Below are 19580 nucleotides of genomic sequence, written 5' to 3' on the forward strand. Positions count from 1 at the left end.
AATGCTTTTGAGATGTATTTGCGCTCCTTTCCCCACTGACTGAGCCTACCATACACAGATTATAACTGGGTCCATGTCTCCACCTCATGTTTTCCTAAGGCTGTCAATCCCTCCACCCTGTTCCTATACAGAACCACAGCGCAGCAATATGGAAGTACAAGTCTGGTCAACACCTGACAACTGTATGGTGTAAGGACAAATGCTAAGGATCCTTAAGGAACGCAGTATGCAGGCTTTCCAGCTTAAGTGCCAGCATTTCCAATACCTTCCTGGAAGTAGCTTCATAGAAAAATAGGAGCTACCGAGCTCTCCTTCTTGGGTCCTTAGCCAAAACCTTTAAGGAGTCTAACAATAGGCAACACTATTAATAGGAACTGCCAGCCAGTGATGGTGAGATAGTCCTCAGCCAACAAGCTGAGCTGGTCCAAAACAACAGTACCAGCCTTTAAAGGAGATAACTGATCATATGTTAGGGCCACATCTTGAAACATATCCACTTAGAGGAATTTGTAATTTGTGGAGCTTCCCCCGTTGAAAATACAATCACGATTTTTTAAGATCTTTCTCTTGACAGAAGTGAGCAAGCAGCACTTACAGTAGCTGAAATAATACAGTCAAATAAGAAAGGGCGATATTTCGTCTAAGTGGATCTCGCAAATTTCTCGTTCAGTCTTTATTGAAAAATTTCCTTATTCTCTTGAGAGAATATAATATGCATATTAACCAGATCATCTATTTGAGCCAAGTAAGGTACTCAACCTAGAGCCAGTCTGATTTTAAGAGGATGAAGAAACCAAACACATCCTTAGTGGCTCTGGAGTCACTCTCAGGACTGATCCCTTTACTAGGCCAAAGTACAGATTCACAATGCAAAATTCAATGTAATCTGACCCATCTTTCAAGTGGTTACAATTCCATTTTACAACAGTGAAATATGAGACCCAAGTTCAGCTTCTCTGAACTTCTACTCAGTGTTCAAATAAAATGGCATGTTGGAAACATTTTACAGAATATAAATTATATATATGCACACATATACAACATGTACAGAACTAAAAACATGAAAAGGAAAGCTACATTTGCACTTAATAGAAAACGATGAGCTAGAGGCAACATTGTTCAAATGCTCAAATCGTTGCTAAGCCATCAACTGAGCACCAAATTTTCCAGCTGCGTTAGAAGAACATTTTAAGTACGTTAGCAAAAAGATCTTTGGGAAGCTTCACAATGGAAGTGAAGTTCAGAAAGGTCAGTTTGGTCAAAGCCAGTCTGTTAAAAGCCAGTATATACACAGACAACTGGGAAACTTTTAGTGCTCCAATCCGGTATATATATGGTATCCCAGAAAATCTGATTGTTTCTCATAATCTACTGTCAAGGAATGCAAAGCAGGTCAGGGATCAACATTACTTATAAATGAAGCAACATGGTTCATTGCAGTTTTGAGATGGAAGATGTCTGTTTCTTAATCGGAGCAGATACTCCAACAAAGAAAAATGAAGATGAAAAAATGTGGATGAGGTCAGCAGCTTCAGATCAGAGAAGTTCAGCAAGGAAAAGAGGGAGTTCAGTGTCAGTGAACCAAGCCAGCCTAAGCATTCCTTCGGTGTCTTTGCTTCCCTAAAATAGATGTCAGTACAAAAATGCAGACAAGGGGAATTCATTCTTTCCCAGAGGAAAGAAACAGAGCAATTAGTGACACAGTTCACTATATACTCTTCTTGTTCCAGAAGTTAAAAGGCTCCAGCAAGTCCCAGGGTCACACTTTCACACTCCCTGCTTTACTGTGAGAGGCCTGGGAAACACGATTGATGCTGCTTTCAATAAAGACCTTCAAGCCTTTTAAACCTTGCGCATAGAGATATTCCAGATACCAGTTCCACTTCTTTCCCTACAAAACCAGAAAGAATAGTCAGATGTGCAGAACATAGCGTTGTCTGTCTCTTAAGCCAGTCTGAAAAGGTCTGCAAATATCGTCTTCCGGTTTGACAACATCCATCCTAGTCTGTTCCCAAATGTCCAAACTTTTTGCTTATGTATTACACATTCTTAGCCTGAACATGACAAATCATGAACTTTTATTTAATATTAAGATGTTTATAAATCCCAGTTCTAAAATGAGCAAAGTCTACTGGATCAACAGTGAACATGTCAGGAACCAAATGAACATGGATATTAAAGCCTTCATTCCAACACTAATGGTGATGCCTTGAAAATTGCCTGGTTTTGCTTCACTAAACCAAGAAAAATCTTACCTTAATTAAACTGAAGTTGAAGGTGGTATCATCTGGCCAAGCCTTAAGGAGAGGGAATAAAAATAGTATCAAATCAGATAAAAAGTACGTCCAGAGTTGTCGGGCCTCTGCTTAGCCCCCTCCTAAACTGAGGATTGCAAGTGTGTAAAGAACTTCAGGGAAATTTTTAATCATGCTTCAGAATGGGCTTCCACCATCAGCGTGCCCACAAGTGGTAACAATATGGAGACCCTCTTGCCCTGTGCTGCAGCATTACTGGATAGCAACAGAGACTATTTATAGGTATCTTTAACCATTGTCTCTCTACAGTGTAAAAGCCACCCCCTCAAAACATTAGATAGATAATTCCCAACAATGAGAAAGAGCAAGAGGAGAGAATCTACTGACATTAGATTATTGCTTGTGTTCTCCGAGTGTGCTGCAGAGCAGTGCCCTCTGGTGCTCAGCACAGTATCTAAGAAAAGATGGCACTGCAGCTAAATAGTTTTTCCTGTCTTGAGACAGATCTGTGATAGTTGCTAAGCAATACCTCTTTCTTGGTTCTGAAGTAGGAAGAATGCAAAAGTTCTCCATCAGAAAGTTTTGGAAAGGTTTGGGTTTTTTTGGTTTGTTGGTTTGGGTATGTTTTGCTGTGGTTTTTGCTTTGGTTTTGTTTTCTTTTTTAACTTACAAAAGCTACAAGAAACCACAGAACAGAAAGGATTAGACAAGAGACATGAAAAACTTCTGCTACAACAGCAGAGACACCAAGGAAAAGAAGTTGTATAGAACAAAAATAAAATAGTCTCCTCTGGGGAAGACAAAACTTTAGTTTAATCAGAAGTAAGAGACAAACTACCTATGTTCAGGACACTGAGTATATAAATGAAGGCAAATTTGTGAAGTGTTCCTAACGAGCATTCTTTGCTTCAACTTTAACCTTAAGTTTCCCTTGCTTCATTTCAGGAATCACACCTACGCACACCTTCAGCATGCCAGTGTTCCTCAACAAAATGGTATCTTTGTGCACCCTTTGGATAGCCTACAAGACCTGATTTCTCAGAGCAGCATGCACATCTTGAAACAACTCTGGCAAGCTGCTCCCTCCACTATTCAGTAACTGCATTGGACACATGATGACACCTGGAATTCACAACTGCTACTAGCAGAGCTTGTATCAGACAATACAAGACAGTACCATATCGTCTCACTTCTGTACTTGAAGTAGTTACTTGTATTTCTTGTTTAATAAGCCATTCTCAAAAGCTACTGCAAGAACCAGAAAGCACTGCTAAAAAGTTCTACTGCGTGCACTTGAATACAATTCAACTACCTCTTTCTTGACTTCCTGGAATTTAAATGTTTAGGTCACGCTCCATATTTTGTGGGGCAGGACAGTACCGGGACGCTTATACTGAATTATTTATTTATTTATTTAGCTATTTTAGTTCTATCCTCAAAATTATCATAAGCACAAATTCAGATCTAAAACTGTCACATTCATGCTTTCATACCATGCAAACAGACTATTCAAATTGTGCCACTGATCTGACAAAAACACAGAATGCCATAACAGCTTTTGAAAGCTCAGTTGACTACAAGTCAGCCAGTAGACTGAGAAACACTTCTTTAGAGAAACTGTCAAGACAGTACATCTGGTGCTGCCAAAAGCCCAGTTGCTGACCTACACCATTACCTGCTGCAGGAAGTGGATAGCATAGCCCATCAGGGCTGGATGGTAGACAATGTTAAAGCTGGTTTTGAATTCCTGCACTGCAGTTTTCTTCAGCAGTTCATCATCCATACGAAGACCTCGAGGATGAACATCCTTCTGGAATACACTGGATGTCCACAGACAACCCACCATAGCTATGACATACTGGTTGTACTCTTGGTATGTCTGCCTGCTGAACTTGAATTGCAGTATTTTCTGAGGGACAAGAACACAAATTAATAAATAGCATCCTCAAAGCAGTTGTGTACTTCCCCCAGTCCTTAAAAGGATGCCATCAGCATTCAGCCCAGCTTCCTTGCTAAGGTTCATTCTAGCACATGGTAGGTTTGTCCACAATACCTGTTTACTCAGCTCATTTTCTTTTGCAGCCACCAAGTTGGTTCGATACCTGAAAAAACAAACAAAACCAGAAAGTTAGCAAATTTTTACTACCTACCAGTGTTGAAAAAAGCTGGGAGGAATGTATTAAGAAAGCTTATTTCCTCCACAAGAGAGATTACCAATCTTTACTGGTAAAAAAAGAGACACATATGAAAAAATAACTGAAAGTGATTTTATCAATTTGGCATGGACCCACCCTTTCCAGACAGAGTAGGGAGACATCCCATAATACTAATCTCTTAAATGATTGAAACATCCCTGGTTTGCCTGGGACAGTCACCTTCATAAAGATAATATATGCAAGAATTAACATACAGCCTTAAAAATCAGCAGAAAAATGCAGCGTATTTTTAAGAAGGGACATTTTCATTCACTAAGCAGAGGAACAGAAGCCACTGGAAGTAATGCAACTTGACAGTTGTTCTATATAATAAGCACTAGCTCCTCTTATTTCCCAGAGATCATCCTGTCATGTTAATTACCCTGCAGACTCCTTGAGAAAAAGCCACATGGAGAGCCCTGTGCCAGCTGTCAGCAATTGGCTACTCTTCTTCTCAGATGCAACCACTGGAAACAACAAGGCCAAGCACAGCAGCCATGTTGGTGGATCCTACAGAGCGCTAAACACTGCTGGTGTTTGGACCTGCAGACAACATAAGGCAATCCCAAATTCCCAGGGTTTGGAGGTGGCAGAATTACTTCCTAATCAGCACACATTACAGAATTTGTAAGGAAAAGATCAGGTTTAGTGGTCAAAGCACAGGAGCGAGAAGCTGTATAGTAACTACTAGTGATTCCAGCTGGCTGACTTAAGTTGTCTCAAAGCAATATGGGAACTCCTTTCTTCACATATGAAAGATATGGAAATAATACTAGGAAAGAGGTCACAATCCTGCTATTTTGGATAACAGACAAAAAAAAAAAGAGTAGGAACTACAGCTATAAAATCCTCTATCATGAAAGCTGGACACAATTGGAACTTTCACCTTTGCCTTGCATGGTAAGAAAAAGTAATTTCAGATTTTACAACAAAGTAATTTTATTTCCAACAGACTGAAAGAGAAGACAAGGAGTCCCTACAGCTCACACCATTTGTAGTACCTGTACATAATGTAGCAGAGCTGATTCAAGCTGACAGAATCCATGCTGAGAAGAGCTGGATAGAAAATTCCAGCAGGAGGCATTATCAACAAAGGCAGATTGTACCCCAGATACATGTCACACACCTACAGGAATGAAGCAAATCCAGGCAGATTACTACAGCCATTAACAAATCCCAAAGCATCTAAGAGCAAAAGACAGCATGACACTGCGTTCCAGCCAGCGCTATCAACTTCACCTAGGAGGGAAGGCCAGGGTGAAGCAATTCCCTTTGTTTTCTTCTCAGTATGAGACACACTGGTGAATATGTCTCAGTCTCTGCTTCAACCATTTAGGTATGCCATATGTTTTGACACTGTTACTTGCAGAGACAAAACTACCCAGGATCCAAGTAAAAAAGTAGCAGCCATTTTTTTTTTTTTTTTCTGATCTTTTGGATCATTCTGAAATATATATAGCTGGGATTGCACTTAAACCTGACCTTATTCCTAACCTGGTTTGCTAATACCAGCAAGCCAAACACACCGTACATCTCTTCCAGTTGGGAAATTAAATCTTTCTATTTGACCTTGCTGGAATTGCATGAACACGCAATGAAGCTTTGTTCTAAGAAAAGACGATATGGCCATAAAACATGGGTTTATCATCAGACTTATGTTTAGAATTTAAGGTTGAGTTTCAAGTAAAAAAGACATTTTAAAATAATTTCTGCAGACTTTACAAGATCTTCAGCTATGACGACACTGAAAGCGATTGCTGTAACTTAACACATTACGTCCTCTATAGCTTAGCCACAGTAATTTTTCCCAAAGGTATGCATCATTCTCAGACAAATAGTGTTCTAAGAACATGCCTATCTAGTTACTACCATTCAGACCATAACAATTAATCTGTGACAGCCCGCCATCCCAAAGATGGACACTTTTTACATTTTGTTAGATTAGGCACAACTGTTTTAAGACTCCTTCCCTTATCCTCCTAACAGATTTTTCACCAGATTGTTTGCCAGACCTTCACCTTTCCTCCTGCCCTCAGTACAGCTATACCATGTAAGGCATAGGCAGATACTTGTAATTTAACTGAATTACTGATATTTTCAGAAAACTAGACTTTGTACTTAATATCTCAGCTGCATGATTTTAGAAATCTCTGGGAGTTCTGAATACATAAGCAAAATGTCAAGAAAAAATTAAAATCCTAGTTGTCTGCTAGAGCACCAATAATCATATATCCAAGGGTGCATGATTCCCTGTATATTTCCATAAAAATGAATATTCATTTATTTTAAACACAGCCTTATAACAAGTGCTGTTGCCCATTAGTTTTGTGCATTTTTAATGGACATTTTAGTCACAAGTAGATCCCAGAACTATCGTTTTTTCTACTCATCACAATTTTATTCAAATTGTAGAAGCAACAGCTGCATGGCTGGAGTTCACATGGCAGTAAGCACATCTACAGAGAGGATGCGAGGAAGCTAGAGAATAGGCATAAGCCTATTTTATGCTTCTTAGTTTGTCTACAGGACAAACTGAAAAAACTTCAATTTTTAAGGGAACATTTAAGAAAAAATATCAGGATATGTTGTTTGAAATTGAACTGAACGTTGTTCTTTTCTATAAATTAGCTTTAAACTTGTTATGCCATATTGTTACTTCCCTCTCATAGTTCACCTCTAACTTAAGACTAGCCACTTTCCAGCAGTGTATTCTGTTCTGCCTATGGATGCAGCAGCAATCACCTGTAGATCTACCAAGTATTGGGAACATTCTTGCATTTAACCACAAAGTTCTGTAAATTATAGTGAGGAAGGTGTTTTCATGCTCTAGCTGTAAAAGTGCTAACAGTCTTTAGAGTACTGGGATTTTGAAAGTCAAAATGAATAGGATACATACGGTCTCATAGAAATCCAAGATGAAGTACAGCAAGAAAGTAGTATTATTTTCCAAACGCAACGCAACAGTAGAGATCCATCCGACAAAGTGGACAAGTTCAGCCACTGTGTTCACTAGTCCAGAAAGAGTGGTATTCCTGCAGCAATAGCATGATGCAGTGTTAGTATACGCACCTCTTTGCAAACGGTAAAGAATGGTAAAAAAGAAACTGAAGATTATCCTTTTGCTGCACCAGGCATTCAGCAACATGCATTTGCTCTTCAGTATACCCACTAACACATTGTTACCCATATTATAAACATGTCAGCTGCTAGTGTTACAAGGATTTTGACCTCTGGACATTTCAGTTTTCAATGTCAACAGAAATACTTCTTAAAAAAGAACAAACAGGATTGACAAGGTAGTTTACAATATAGAAGGTTAATAATGCTGTCATGTTTATGCTAAGTCAGTCTTTATGCTAGATAGTAGGGGTAGAACATATATATAAATACACTAGTGAACAATGTACAGAGCACTGTATCGCACTTATTTCAGACAAACTTACAAAGAATGGACTTGAAAGCCAGACTCTGAATTCAGATGAATCACATGCCAATTTAACCAGTTACACAACAGCTCTTTGAGGCTCTCAAGAACACTGCACTGCAAGAGACAAAAAAGAAAACAGGCTGACAGCAATTTATATAAGTGAATTACACTAAATAAAAAATGCCATGAGAATTGACATATACAAGGAATGATACCAAGAGTTTCTTAGTGAGATAATTGCATGTCCCCTTGATCTGAATGTATGCATTACATAGCTTTTCTTGGAGAATGTGAGTTTCAAATACTGAGTTAAAATCGCAATAAACCAAACCAGCTATTTTCTTGCGTACTATCAGCTCTTTTTATTTCCAGTGCCCCAGTTTAATTCCAGTCAAAAAAGAAAATCTCAAAGGCACTCAAATTCCTGAAGAAGTTACATTGTAAGTATATATTTTACCCTTATTTGGGCACAGACTTCCCCAAAAGAAGTCCCCTATACAATGCCTCAGACTGCTACACCTGACATAAGTGCAGACAGCAATATCAACTAGAATAAACAGCCACTGTATTCACTTAAGTTACCTTAAAGTAAAGGGATGATGTGAAAAAGAGCTGTGCTAGAGGATCATAGAGATGTGACTTCATTTCTGAAACAAATGAGAAACCAGTATGATAATCTGTGCACAAATTTTATCCCCCAAGATCAGACACTGTCCAGCCTCACCCAAAGGATGTACAACACATACCAGAGAAACTGTTAAGGGGGATCCAACTCACAAGCCTGAGGAATTGTGATCGGCAGGAGAAGCCGTCCCAGAGAGGAAGGCTCCTATACAGGAACTCTTCACAGGAAGAAAATCCCTCCTACAAAGCAGAGGATGAACGTTCAAAAATTCATCTTATATGCCTGCACCTTGCCAGCCTCACTTCACCCTGGAAAAGGGGCTTACACCTCCTTCCTGCCATACAGTTCACCAGGACATTCAAATTATCATTCTCAAATTATTTTTCCTGCAGAAAACAAGACCATCTCCAGAAAAATCGACCTACTCTAAGAATATGTATTTTTATTAATTGAGACAATGTCACTTCTCAGAGATACTACAGGAAACAGGTAAGTCCCAAAAGTATGTTACGACAAGACTGTGAAATCCTTGGCTTACACAAAACGGGCACTTACCTGCAAAAAGCACTCTGTTTTGTAGACAGTCTCCAGGAAGTCCTTGAATTCTTCTTCATGTTGGTAATTATCAGCCACACACCAGGTGCATTCTAAATCAGAAAGCATACTGTATTTGAATATGAACACAGCAAGAATAACAATCAGAAACAAAATCCAGTTTTCCTCCAGTTGTTATAAGCCTATGTGATTATCACTATAAAACCGAATAGCACAGTACCATTGTTGAAAGGTGACAAGCCTCACACATCCTTTGCATGGTAGGGAGGTAAAGTAATACCAGGCTCCTACCTTCCTGAAGAACCTGGCTCATCCAATAGTACAGCCTCAAGAAAACAGATTCATCTTTGATGCAATTCATATAGTGAAGCAATAAAGGGTTTGTTAGCACTGAACCCATCTGGGAAGGAAACTGCAAGAGAAATCAAGAAAAAGTTATTTAATATTTACATCAGCAAGTTGCTAGAGAATCTCATTCTATCAGTTGTCCAGTCCTTTTACCAGTAACAAGACCATCTCCAGTTGTTATTGGAGTATATACACCAGTGACAAGACCAAGTCCAGATGAGTTGTGACCCTCAGGTAGGACTAGATGCTCTGTTAGAACTAGGTAGTCCACATACTCTTCACATGTAAGCAGGGCATAGAGGAATATAGTTTGATCTCTGAAAACATTCAGTGAGCTTACCGAGACCTTCCTGAAACTCACCTCTAGACGGTGGATATTTTGTAGGAGCTGAGGAAAGGTCTGTAGCTGCTCCACTGGAAAAGACTCATTCATCCTGTACAAATCAACATGGTTTTTTTCCCTGTCCTCTTCTAAATCATTTTTGTTTGTACTGTTTGCAGGTATAATCAACTGGGTATTCCATTTCTGTAGAAAAGAAACAGAAATGAATAGCAATGACTCAGTTTCCAATGCAATCAGGTATGCTTGTGACCAGCATTCCTGTAAAGACCCTGGTTTTTGCAAAAAAGGTATCCAGGCTTTCATTATAATGGGAATGCTGCATTTCTATATAGCTACTCCACCCTTCCCAGTGCTGAAATAAAGCCTGACTCCCAGTATTTGGCAATATTCATAATTAAAGTAGCTACTTGACACCTTCTAGGGTCTATCTTAGGCCCATAACCTACCCTTTTTCGTGACCGAAGTTGAACTGTGCCTAAGAACAGCAGCCGGGGCACTGGAGAGTTCTGTTTGTTTCTTTGCCTTACTGCGTTGATTGCTGCTTTCCATGGGCCCTCTGAATTCTTGAAATAAGTCTGAAAACATAAATCAGATATCTATACAAGAAGTCAAACTAAAGCAAAGCAACAGAAAGATCAGTTTCTAGCCTAATAAACATGACCACAGTATGTGTAATACACTCAACTCTGCTTGACAGACCAAGAGGCTAGGTTTTCACAGCACGGAACTCTCATCACTCCTCAGTTTCATTACCTTTTATGACTACAATTCAAGTTATGCTTTTATTTCCTTCTGGTGTCCCCTTCTTCAGAAGAAATCTCCAGCACTTCTGATTTATAATCCTCATTGAGATCAATCATCAGTTCATAGATTAAATCTCAAGTATACATTGAAATAAAACATGACCAAGGTATGCTTTTGCAAGTTGCTAGGAAAGTTTCCCAAATTCAGCATCAGTGATACCCACCAAACAGAACGATTCCATGAGTAATCAAGTCCTCAAGTTAATGTAGATACTACCACTAAAAAGAAAACTGGAAAAATGAACCCAACACCTTTTCTGCACAAAACTTTTTGTCACTTCAATTACAATGAGCCTTTAAATCCCAATCAAGTGCCAAACCATCATAAAAGTATTCAGATTGGTTTGGGTCTAGGTAATCAAGCTATTATTATACAAGTCAACACAGTTTATTCATAAAAACAGTTGAAGATGTACTTGGGTTTTAGTTGCTAGTTATTTCACTTCTGTGCATGCCAAAAAATGTAAATTCTCCAACAGACAGCACAATGCTAAGTATAAATTTATACAGCAAAGTACATAAGCAGATTGAAATCAAACAAGCTTTCTTTTATAGAAACACAACTTGTCTACATATAAATTGTCTTCTAAAAAAAGTCAAAAAACAAAACAAACCCTAAGTCTATCCCATTGAAGTAACAAAAGAAAATTTGTTGCAGAATTTAGGTCTTGCTGCTATTTTCTGATACATATATTCAGTTTCTTCTACATATGTTCTACTTGGTCAAAGGGCTAAGCATACATGTAGGCCTCTCTAAAAGCAGAGTAATTTTTTGCTGTTACCTTGAGGCTCTGACAAATCACCTTACTATATTTTTCCCCACTTTTTTCTCTTTCTTATGGCATAGACTTCCCAAGTGGGAAGTTACTTACTGACTTCCATTGTTATTTGTACTTAAAGTGAGCAACTTGAACAATGCCTTGTCCAAATAAGACACCTGGTTTCCTGAAGAACTTAACTTTGTGTCAAACAAGTCAAAACCAGCAAAAACACCAAAAGGAGGATTAAAGTAATCCTCGTAAGGATAAAAGTGGATACCATTCCATTCCAAATCATCTCATTGTGCTGAAGAGGAAAGAAAACACAAGGAATCCTCATTAAGTCTGATTTTTCCAGTGAAAAGAGTAAATAGAATTAATCTTCACCACTAAATCATGGTACAGCTTAAGTGGAAATCTTGGTACAAATACTGGTGTAAGTACTGGTTCCAAATAGATTAAACCCAGTTCCTTACCTTCACTTTCCCAGGAAGGGTTATCGTCACCAGCTCAGGACAGAAGATTTTGTAAAGTGATAGTAGAGCCTGCAGATGAGACTGCATTCCCTGTAAAATAGCAGCACAAGAGGAAAAATGTGGGGGATGTATTTAATATACAAATGGAATACTGTATTCTAGAAGCAAAAAAACCCCCAGTGATTACTAAAAGCTTTCTAAAGCTACATGTCAGTAAGTAACCGTACATGAACAACTGCAAATGAAATGAAGGACAGGAACTGTGTCAGTATCACAGGAAGGGGACTGAAGAAGGAACTTGCTGTAGTCAAAACTAATAAAAAAGGAACTTAATCAACAGTCTTCAGCTGTCTAAATGCTCCAAAACCACGCTGTTATAGTGTTGTGGTTTAAGCCCAGCCAGCAACCAAGTACCACGCAGCTGCTCACTCACTTCTCTCCCCCAACAGGATGAGGAAGAGAACTGGGGGGGGTGGGAGGTAAAAAACATGGGTTGAGATAAGAACAGTTTAAAAATTGAAATAAGATAGGAACAGTAGCAATAACAATAATTACAATGAAGAGGAGAGGGCGAGAGAGGAATAAAACCCAAGGGGGGGGGACGGGATGGGGGACGGACGGGAACCACCAAAAAATAAGTGATGCACAATACAATTGCTCACCACCCACTGACCCATGCCCAGCCAGTCTCCTAGCAGCGATGGGTGCTTCCCGGCCAACTCCCCCAGTTTATATACAGAGTATGTCATTCTATGGTACGGAACGTCCCTTTCGGTAGTTTGGGTCAGCTGTCCTGGCTCTGCTCCCTCCCAGCTTCTTGTGCACCTACTCTCTGGCAGAGCATGGGAAATTTCAAAAGCCCTTGACTTAGAGCAACCGCTACTTTAGCAACAACTAAAACAGTGTGTTATCAACATTATTTTCAGACTGAATCCAAAAACACAGCACTGCACCAGCTACTAAGAAGAAAATTAACTCTATCCCAGCAAAAACCAGGACATACAGGTTTTCTTACAAAAAAACAGGACAAGATCCTCTACAATCTTCTATTTCTCAGTCGCTTTTGTTACTACTAGAAAAAGGAGGAGGAATAGAAAATTAAAAGTGCTAATACATAAATTAAGCTGCCCCTTGTTTCAGAGATTTTACCACACCTAGCCATAAAATGTATAGCTTTGTGCATGCCATTGCATGTGCTTGCAAAACGCAAATGAGAATTAGGGACGCACATTCAAAATAGACAAGGCTTGATGCTACAAAGACTACAACCTACGATTCCAAGTCTAACCTTGTCCTGAGACACTAGCCAACGCTGCTCTGTCCTGTAAGGACATCAGTCTTACAAAATGCCTTATTAACCACAGTTCAAACACTGGAAGATCTAAAATAAACTCACCATTTTTGCTTGGAGGTCAAGCAGTCTCCTAATCCGAAAAGGTTTGACTGGAAATACAATTAAGAACATAATGGATTTAAAAACCACTATCAGACATTCAAGCAAAAATGCAATATCACTTTTATTATAGAAAGTCACAGCAAAGCAATCAGAACCAATCAATCTTTCTAGGCTAATAGACAGGTTTCCAAATCAGAAAGCTTTACACAAATCAGACTGACCTACCATCTCATGCTTCCTTGCCTCAAAAGCAATATATTGGCTAGTCATTGTATTAGCTCCATTGGAAGAAAAGGCAGCGCCAGCAAAAAGAATAAGACATAAAATGGTATTCCATCTCATATAACTGGATAGACTCACCATTTTCTTTCCTGGTCAGCAGGTAGAGCAGGTGGCAGACATAAGGGCACTGCAAAGAAAAGGCAGCAATGAACTATCCTGCATGTGCAGACTGCTAACCAGGATACACTAAAAGCAACATACAGGCTTCACAAGTTAATACTGTTTCATTCAGTTGGCTGCGCTGTGTCCCCGTTAGGGCAGAGTATACCTTACTTCCCCCCTCAGGAAACAGCATGTTTTTCACGTCACATATGTCAGTTTTATTTAGAACTATCTGCACTATGAACAGTCCCTATAGTAAGACTGGAGCTCACTGCATATATTGATTGGGTTTTGGAACATTAGATATCTCAGGAGCCAGCAGTGAAAAGTACAATTACATTTTCAAACAGAAAGGCACCTTTGAATCAAAATAATTAGAGCTTCTAACTACACTTGAGACTGTAAGGGTCTTAAAGTAGTTTCACACCAACTCCAGCATGCTTTCCAATTGGTCCATCACGCTTGAAAATACTGTTTTAAAGAGTAAGAACTTAAATCAGTTTTATGAAAAGGTTATAACTAATAAAAACATAAAACTATTAAAATCTTTCCAAGAAATAAAACTCAAACTTAAGGAACTTTAAAAGTCTTAACGACAAAATATTCTAAACTGAAAGAATATCAACTATTTCATTTCTGTCTCATATGACTGCCAAGACCATCTCAATATGAACTGAATCCAAACACTTCTAATATTCAAGCACCTGGATTTTATAGTTGCCATAAAGCATAAATCTCCTGATTGCTTGTTCTCATTTAAACTATATCTCAAATCAATCCATTAGAACACCATTTAGTTTTTCACCTTTAAATAAATATTGCTATAAAACGTTTTTCTTTTAGCGTGAGGTATGCAGCACATCAGTTTCTCCCCAGGAGTGGGAGACTTCACCTGCTGATGTCCAATATAAAAGGCAATCCCAGAGACTGCACCAGCATCATAGTTACTCTTGGGTATTTAGACAGAATATCCTGTCACTGTTTGTGATGCAGGCTAACAATGCTTGGAAACATGTTTAAACAACCAGACCACAGCACTGAAAGTAAATTAACCCTACAGTACTTCCCTGTTTATGAATTTAAGTTTTACTCAGCAATCTTAGAATGCAAAATGAAAAAAAAATTCCAGCCATCAGAAAATAGCCTCTAACCAACAGCTACTCCAGACTGCTTTGAGTATTAATATGCATACTAATGAACATTTAGGTTTATTTTGTCGATTCCACATATTCTTCAGCTATCCTTACCATCTTCTCATCTTGCAGGAAGGAAAAGAAGAAACCGTAGAGGGCATAAATTTGTTCCTTGTGATCAATGAAGTCAAACATTGTGATCAGCCATTTTAAAAAAAGCAGCTGCAGGCAAGAAAAAAGACATATTACATCGTGATGGGCAAAAGCAAGACCAACCGATCACTAGCTGATTTAAGAGACACAACCATTAAGGTTACACGCCACTCTCAAGGACCACCAGATAGCTACAGATGAGCAGTACAGGAATAATTTAGCTATGGAAGAAAGTCTGCCAAAAGCACAAACACCCGTATCAGAATGGAAAAAGCAGCTGAGATCCGAGTATGTGCTAACCATCAAATATGATCTGAGGGCCCCTCACAAGACAGACATTGAGGTACTGGAGCACATCCAAAGAAGGGCAACAAAGCTGGTGAAGGGCCTAGAGCACAAATCTTATGAGAAGCAGCTGAGGGAACTTGGGGAATATAGCCTGGGAAAAAGAAGGCTCATGGAAGACCTTATGCTCTCTACAACTACCTGAAAGTAGGTTGTAGCAAGGCAGGTATCAGTCTCTTCTCCCAAGTAGCAAGTGATAGGACTTGCTATCTACTCATTAAGAGGAAAGAGCCTCAAATTCCACAAGGGGAGGTTGAGACTGGATGTTAGGAAAAATTTCTTCATGGAAAGGGTGGTCAAGCATTGGAACAGACTGCCCAAGGGAGTGGTTGAGGCACTGTACCTGCAGGTATTTAAGACACGTAGATGCGGTGCTTTAGGGACATGGTTTAGTGGTAGACTTGGCAGTGTTAGGTTAACAGCTGGACTTGATCTTGGAAGTCTTTTTCCAACCTAAATGATTCTGTGATGTAAACTTTGGGGAGACTATGTGAAGACAAAAGACTGTTTTGCTAATGTTAAGTCAAGTCCTGCTGCCATGGCCAAAGTACACAGAACCTATGGGATACCCTTGCTGAAGATGGTGAAGAATGCCTCACATAGCTGAAGTATTTCACAGAAATATTGGTGGAGAAACCATTCCTAAGGAATTCAGATACGTAAGGCAAGCAGGAACTGTGCAAACTTCCAATCACACTTTAAAAAAGCATTCTTCAGTTCCCACTGCCATTCCAGCAATGGGGGTGTCTGCCAACCTTTCTAAATGACAGTATGTTAGGTAAGTATTTCCAGGATTTTTGCTTCCTGAAAATAATCTGTCCTCACCATCCCTGTGCAGAAGCAATAACTACTGTGAGCATTTACTAAGTTACCTGGACATTGCCTGAGCATTTGCCGACACAGAGCCAAGATACAGATGAAACCACAGAATTTTCTGGTATTACTGAGGCTGGAACCAGGCTCTTCAGTAAATGAGTATTCAGTGTATCAGCTGGAAAATACACAATTTTAAGTAAGACTGTGCTCATGTACCAGGTTCTTTAATAGGGTTTTGCAACTTCAGTCAAAATTTCCTCTGGACAAGATTATTCAAAGCTTCATTGCTTAAATTAACAGCACACAAGAATCTAGTAGGGACTTACCTATCTCTCAATTTTTTTGAGGTACAGTTCTTCCCAACTTAAAGAAAGAAAACGGAATATCGAGTATTGGCAAGACAACCAAAAGTAACACAAATTTCTGGTAATATTCAGCAACCAGTTCCTTCAGCAAAAGTCTGTATGACTGTCAGTCAGACATCAGCAGATAAATGTTCTGGAGGTAAGCTAGTAATTTTAAATCAAGAACAGCACTAAATGACTTGCATAGTGGGAAACAAATCTTGTGTGCTCCTCTAGGGTTGGAGGGAGGGGGAAGTTTAGGGGGGTTTATTTTTATTGAATATTTCATTATTTAGAAGCACCAATGTTGGCCACCACTTCTAAGAAAGCAGCATAATGGCTGCACTGACACTGCTGAATTGATTGTTAGGATGACATTTTAAATTTAGCAAATCTCACTAACACAACTATGTGTTTGTTCAATTATTTTGATCAAAGAAACCTATACAAACAGTTACAACAAGGAAAAAGACACAATGACTGCTAAGGACACCCTTTAAGCCTATCAGAGACCTGCAGTTACAAGCAAAGGAAATAAGCTTCTCAAAAAATATCTGTAACAAGCTGAAATGTCTTTCTGGATATCACTCCCCTGTAGCAAGAACTGAGGTTATTTTTAGCATGAACTCAGAAATTACACTGAAACATTCCAGAAAGATTTTATGCTTCATATAAGTACCTACAATACAGTCACCGTAAACACATTATCTCAAGCAGGTTTGACTAGAGGGGAAAAAGATGTTCTCAGAAAACATGCTAGTAGTACATAAACATTTTACCAAATTTGCCACTGAGTGCCACATTTAGCAATATAGCAAATCCTTCAGGGGGTAACCCTCTTTGCAAGGCAATGCTTTCCACAGTAGTCAAGTGTTTCTGCAGAGCGTGGTCCTTTTTCAGTGAAACACGATCTTGAACTAGGGGGGGGGAAAAAAAAAAAAAAAAAAAAAGAGATGACAAACACAAGGATGAAACAGCTGAACTGAAAATTAACCATTTTAAACTTCTCTGCATGGTCCTTACATATATTCCTTTTTGTTGGGTTCTGTATATATTAATAGAAAGGGGAAAACCTTTTAAGGCATTAAAAAATTATTACAAAGCTCAGGCATTAAAGAGAGAAAACAGCAGGTAAAATTATTTTATTGTTATTGTTACTAAAAATTTAGTTATTATCCTTTTCAGTCCAAGGTACCTAACCTTAAAACTGCTCTTACCTTTCTCAAAGAAGCTCAAAGCTTGCTCAAGAGAGTCTTGCTTGCTGCCATTTTTCTGATCGTTAGGAGACTGATGATTCTGAACACTTTTTTCAGGGTCAATTCTCCCTCCTTTTTGCCATGCAGAGAGATCAGTTTGATGTTTATGGTGAACTTGCAGAGGCTGCTTTGGGGTCTTAGAAGTCTGACTTCGCTGCATCTTTTCAGACTGCCAACTGAGACTGAAGAATGTTACTCATTTGTCACGTGGGTTCCAATCCTTCATTACAAAGCAGCAAGAAAGCAGATCAGCCTCCAACAGCTGAAGAACATCAGAGAGCTGGTTCCCTGCAAGAAAAGAAAAAATTATTTTCCTGACAAACAGACTGTAGAGGGATACCGTATAAGGTAACAAAGTAACTTGAGGAAAACATTTGGAGTTGCCTGCTCCCAAAAAGACCATACAATACTCAGAAGGTGCATAAACAGTGTATCAAAACTCCATTCTTTCTTTCGCGAAAAAATGGAAGAAAAAAAAATCACAAACATTAAACTCCACTCCTTTTATTTAAAAGTTACCTGATAAAATTTTGTATAGTATTTTTATCCAAAAATTAACATAACCAGAAAGTTAACAAAACACAGTCAACAGTTTTCTTCTGAGCTTATTTTGTGGATTATCAGTTTATTTACTTGTCTGTGTATGCCAGTGTAATCAGGAAACAGGTCGTGATTTCCTGCAAGGCAGCATACGGATTTTAGAGGATCATAACAGCACTTATCTTCCTACTTTAAAAAAATTGGTTTCTTCTGCAGCGTTTCTACCTATCAACTAGGACTAAAAAAATGACACTTTAGTACACTTCCAAGTATGAGAGCTACCAACACTGCAAAACCGCCTAGCTCCGAGTGAAATACAACCATGAAAAGCAGAATTTTCTCCTCAATATGTTGGAGATATCAACTTTTCACCCACAAGATGTGAAATTTTACTACAATCTCCAGGATTTGGTTGAGTATGCATGCATGTTCCTGGATTGCTGGAGCCTATCTTTTGCTTCCCAGCTTTCCTGACACAGTAAACCAGAACGATTCACAATTCACACTCCCTCTTCAGCTCTCACTTCCTTAGGACGTTAGAATCATCCCTATTTTCCTATAGGTTTGTTTGTCACTGACTTCTCTGTGCAGCATACCAAGAAGAAATCTATGCATAGCTATGTCAAGACCTCCTCTGAAGCACACGCAGTGTATTTGCATTTACAAATGAAACTTACTGACTCCAGGTGAAACGTACCCCCTCAGCATTCAAAAGCAACACCGAAGACATAGGAACTCCCACAAAAATGCTTTGCATGATGGTGCCTAAGAATAACAGATGCTACAAAACAGCAGAAACTCCCGGTAACGACTGCGGTGCGGTTAGAGGAGCTGGAACTGACAGGTAAGGGTTGCAGAAATCGCTGAACGCTCTGGGATCTTGGCGCTTGCCCCCCGAATCGGGGCAGGCGGCTCAGGAAGGGCAGAGCCAGCAGCCCTGGGTCACCACAGCGCGGGCTGCAGCCGCAGCTCTCGCACCGGCTCCCCGGGCGCCGGCCCCACCCGTTTTGTTGTGGATTTTTTCTGGCTCTGCCAGGAAGGCCTGGTGTGGGAGAGGCCTTAACGCACAACTACCGGGCAGGCTGGCCCAGCAAACCCACCGCCGCGCGGGTTCCGCGGTGCCAGGCGCTCCCACGCCGCTGCGGGCACGGACGCCCCTCTCCCCCCCCCCCAGCTCCCCACAGCGGCGCCCTCCGGCCGCGCGCAGCAGACCCGAGGGAGCGGAGGGAGCCGCGGCCCTCCCGGCTCAGGGGCCCCAAACCCGTCGGGAGAAACCGCCCCGGTGCGGTGCCCAGCCGGGGGTCCCGCCGCAGCCCCCACCTGCCACGGGCGCCAGCTCCAACCGCCCGCAGTTCAAACTCCGCGCCGCTCGCCGCGCATGCGCGCTGCCGCCTGCCGCGGGGGGGGAGGCGGGGGCGCGGCCCTGAG

The 19580-nt window shown here is 40.1% G+C and overlaps 1 protein-coding gene across 1 annotated transcript; it reads right to left on the reverse strand.

Annotated features, from left to right (window-relative positions):
• Window positions 1-645: 645 nt before the first annotated feature.
• On the reverse strand, window positions 646-19538 carry CENPI (centromere protein I). Its single transcript, XM_037408292.1, has 21 exons — window positions 19473-19538; window positions 17574-17900; window positions 17136-17273; window positions 16069-16187; window positions 14813-14920; window positions 13542-13590; window positions 13182-13228; window positions 11786-11875; window positions 10195-10323; window positions 9767-9931; window positions 9349-9469; window positions 9058-9149; window positions 8624-8741; window positions 8460-8524; window positions 7894-7991; window positions 7347-7482; window positions 5452-5576; window positions 4309-4357; window positions 3931-4164; window positions 2256-2297; window positions 646-1891 (listed from the first exon to the last, which is right to left on the reverse strand). The coding sequence occupies exons 2-21, from the start codon at window positions 17770-17772 to the stop codon at window positions 1760-1762; spliced, it is 2256 nt and encodes a 751-aa protein (XP_037264189.1). The 5' UTR covers window positions 17773-17900; window positions 19473-19538; the 3' UTR covers window positions 646-1759.
• Between the last annotated feature and the right edge of the window lie 42 nt (window positions 19539-19580).

This window comes from Falco rusticolus, chromosome 14, assembly GCF_015220075.1.
Source record: "Falco rusticolus isolate bFalRus1 chromosome 14, bFalRus1.pri, whole genome shotgun sequence".
Taxonomy (NCBI): domain Eukaryota; kingdom Metazoa; phylum Chordata; class Aves; order Falconiformes; family Falconidae; genus Falco; species Falco rusticolus.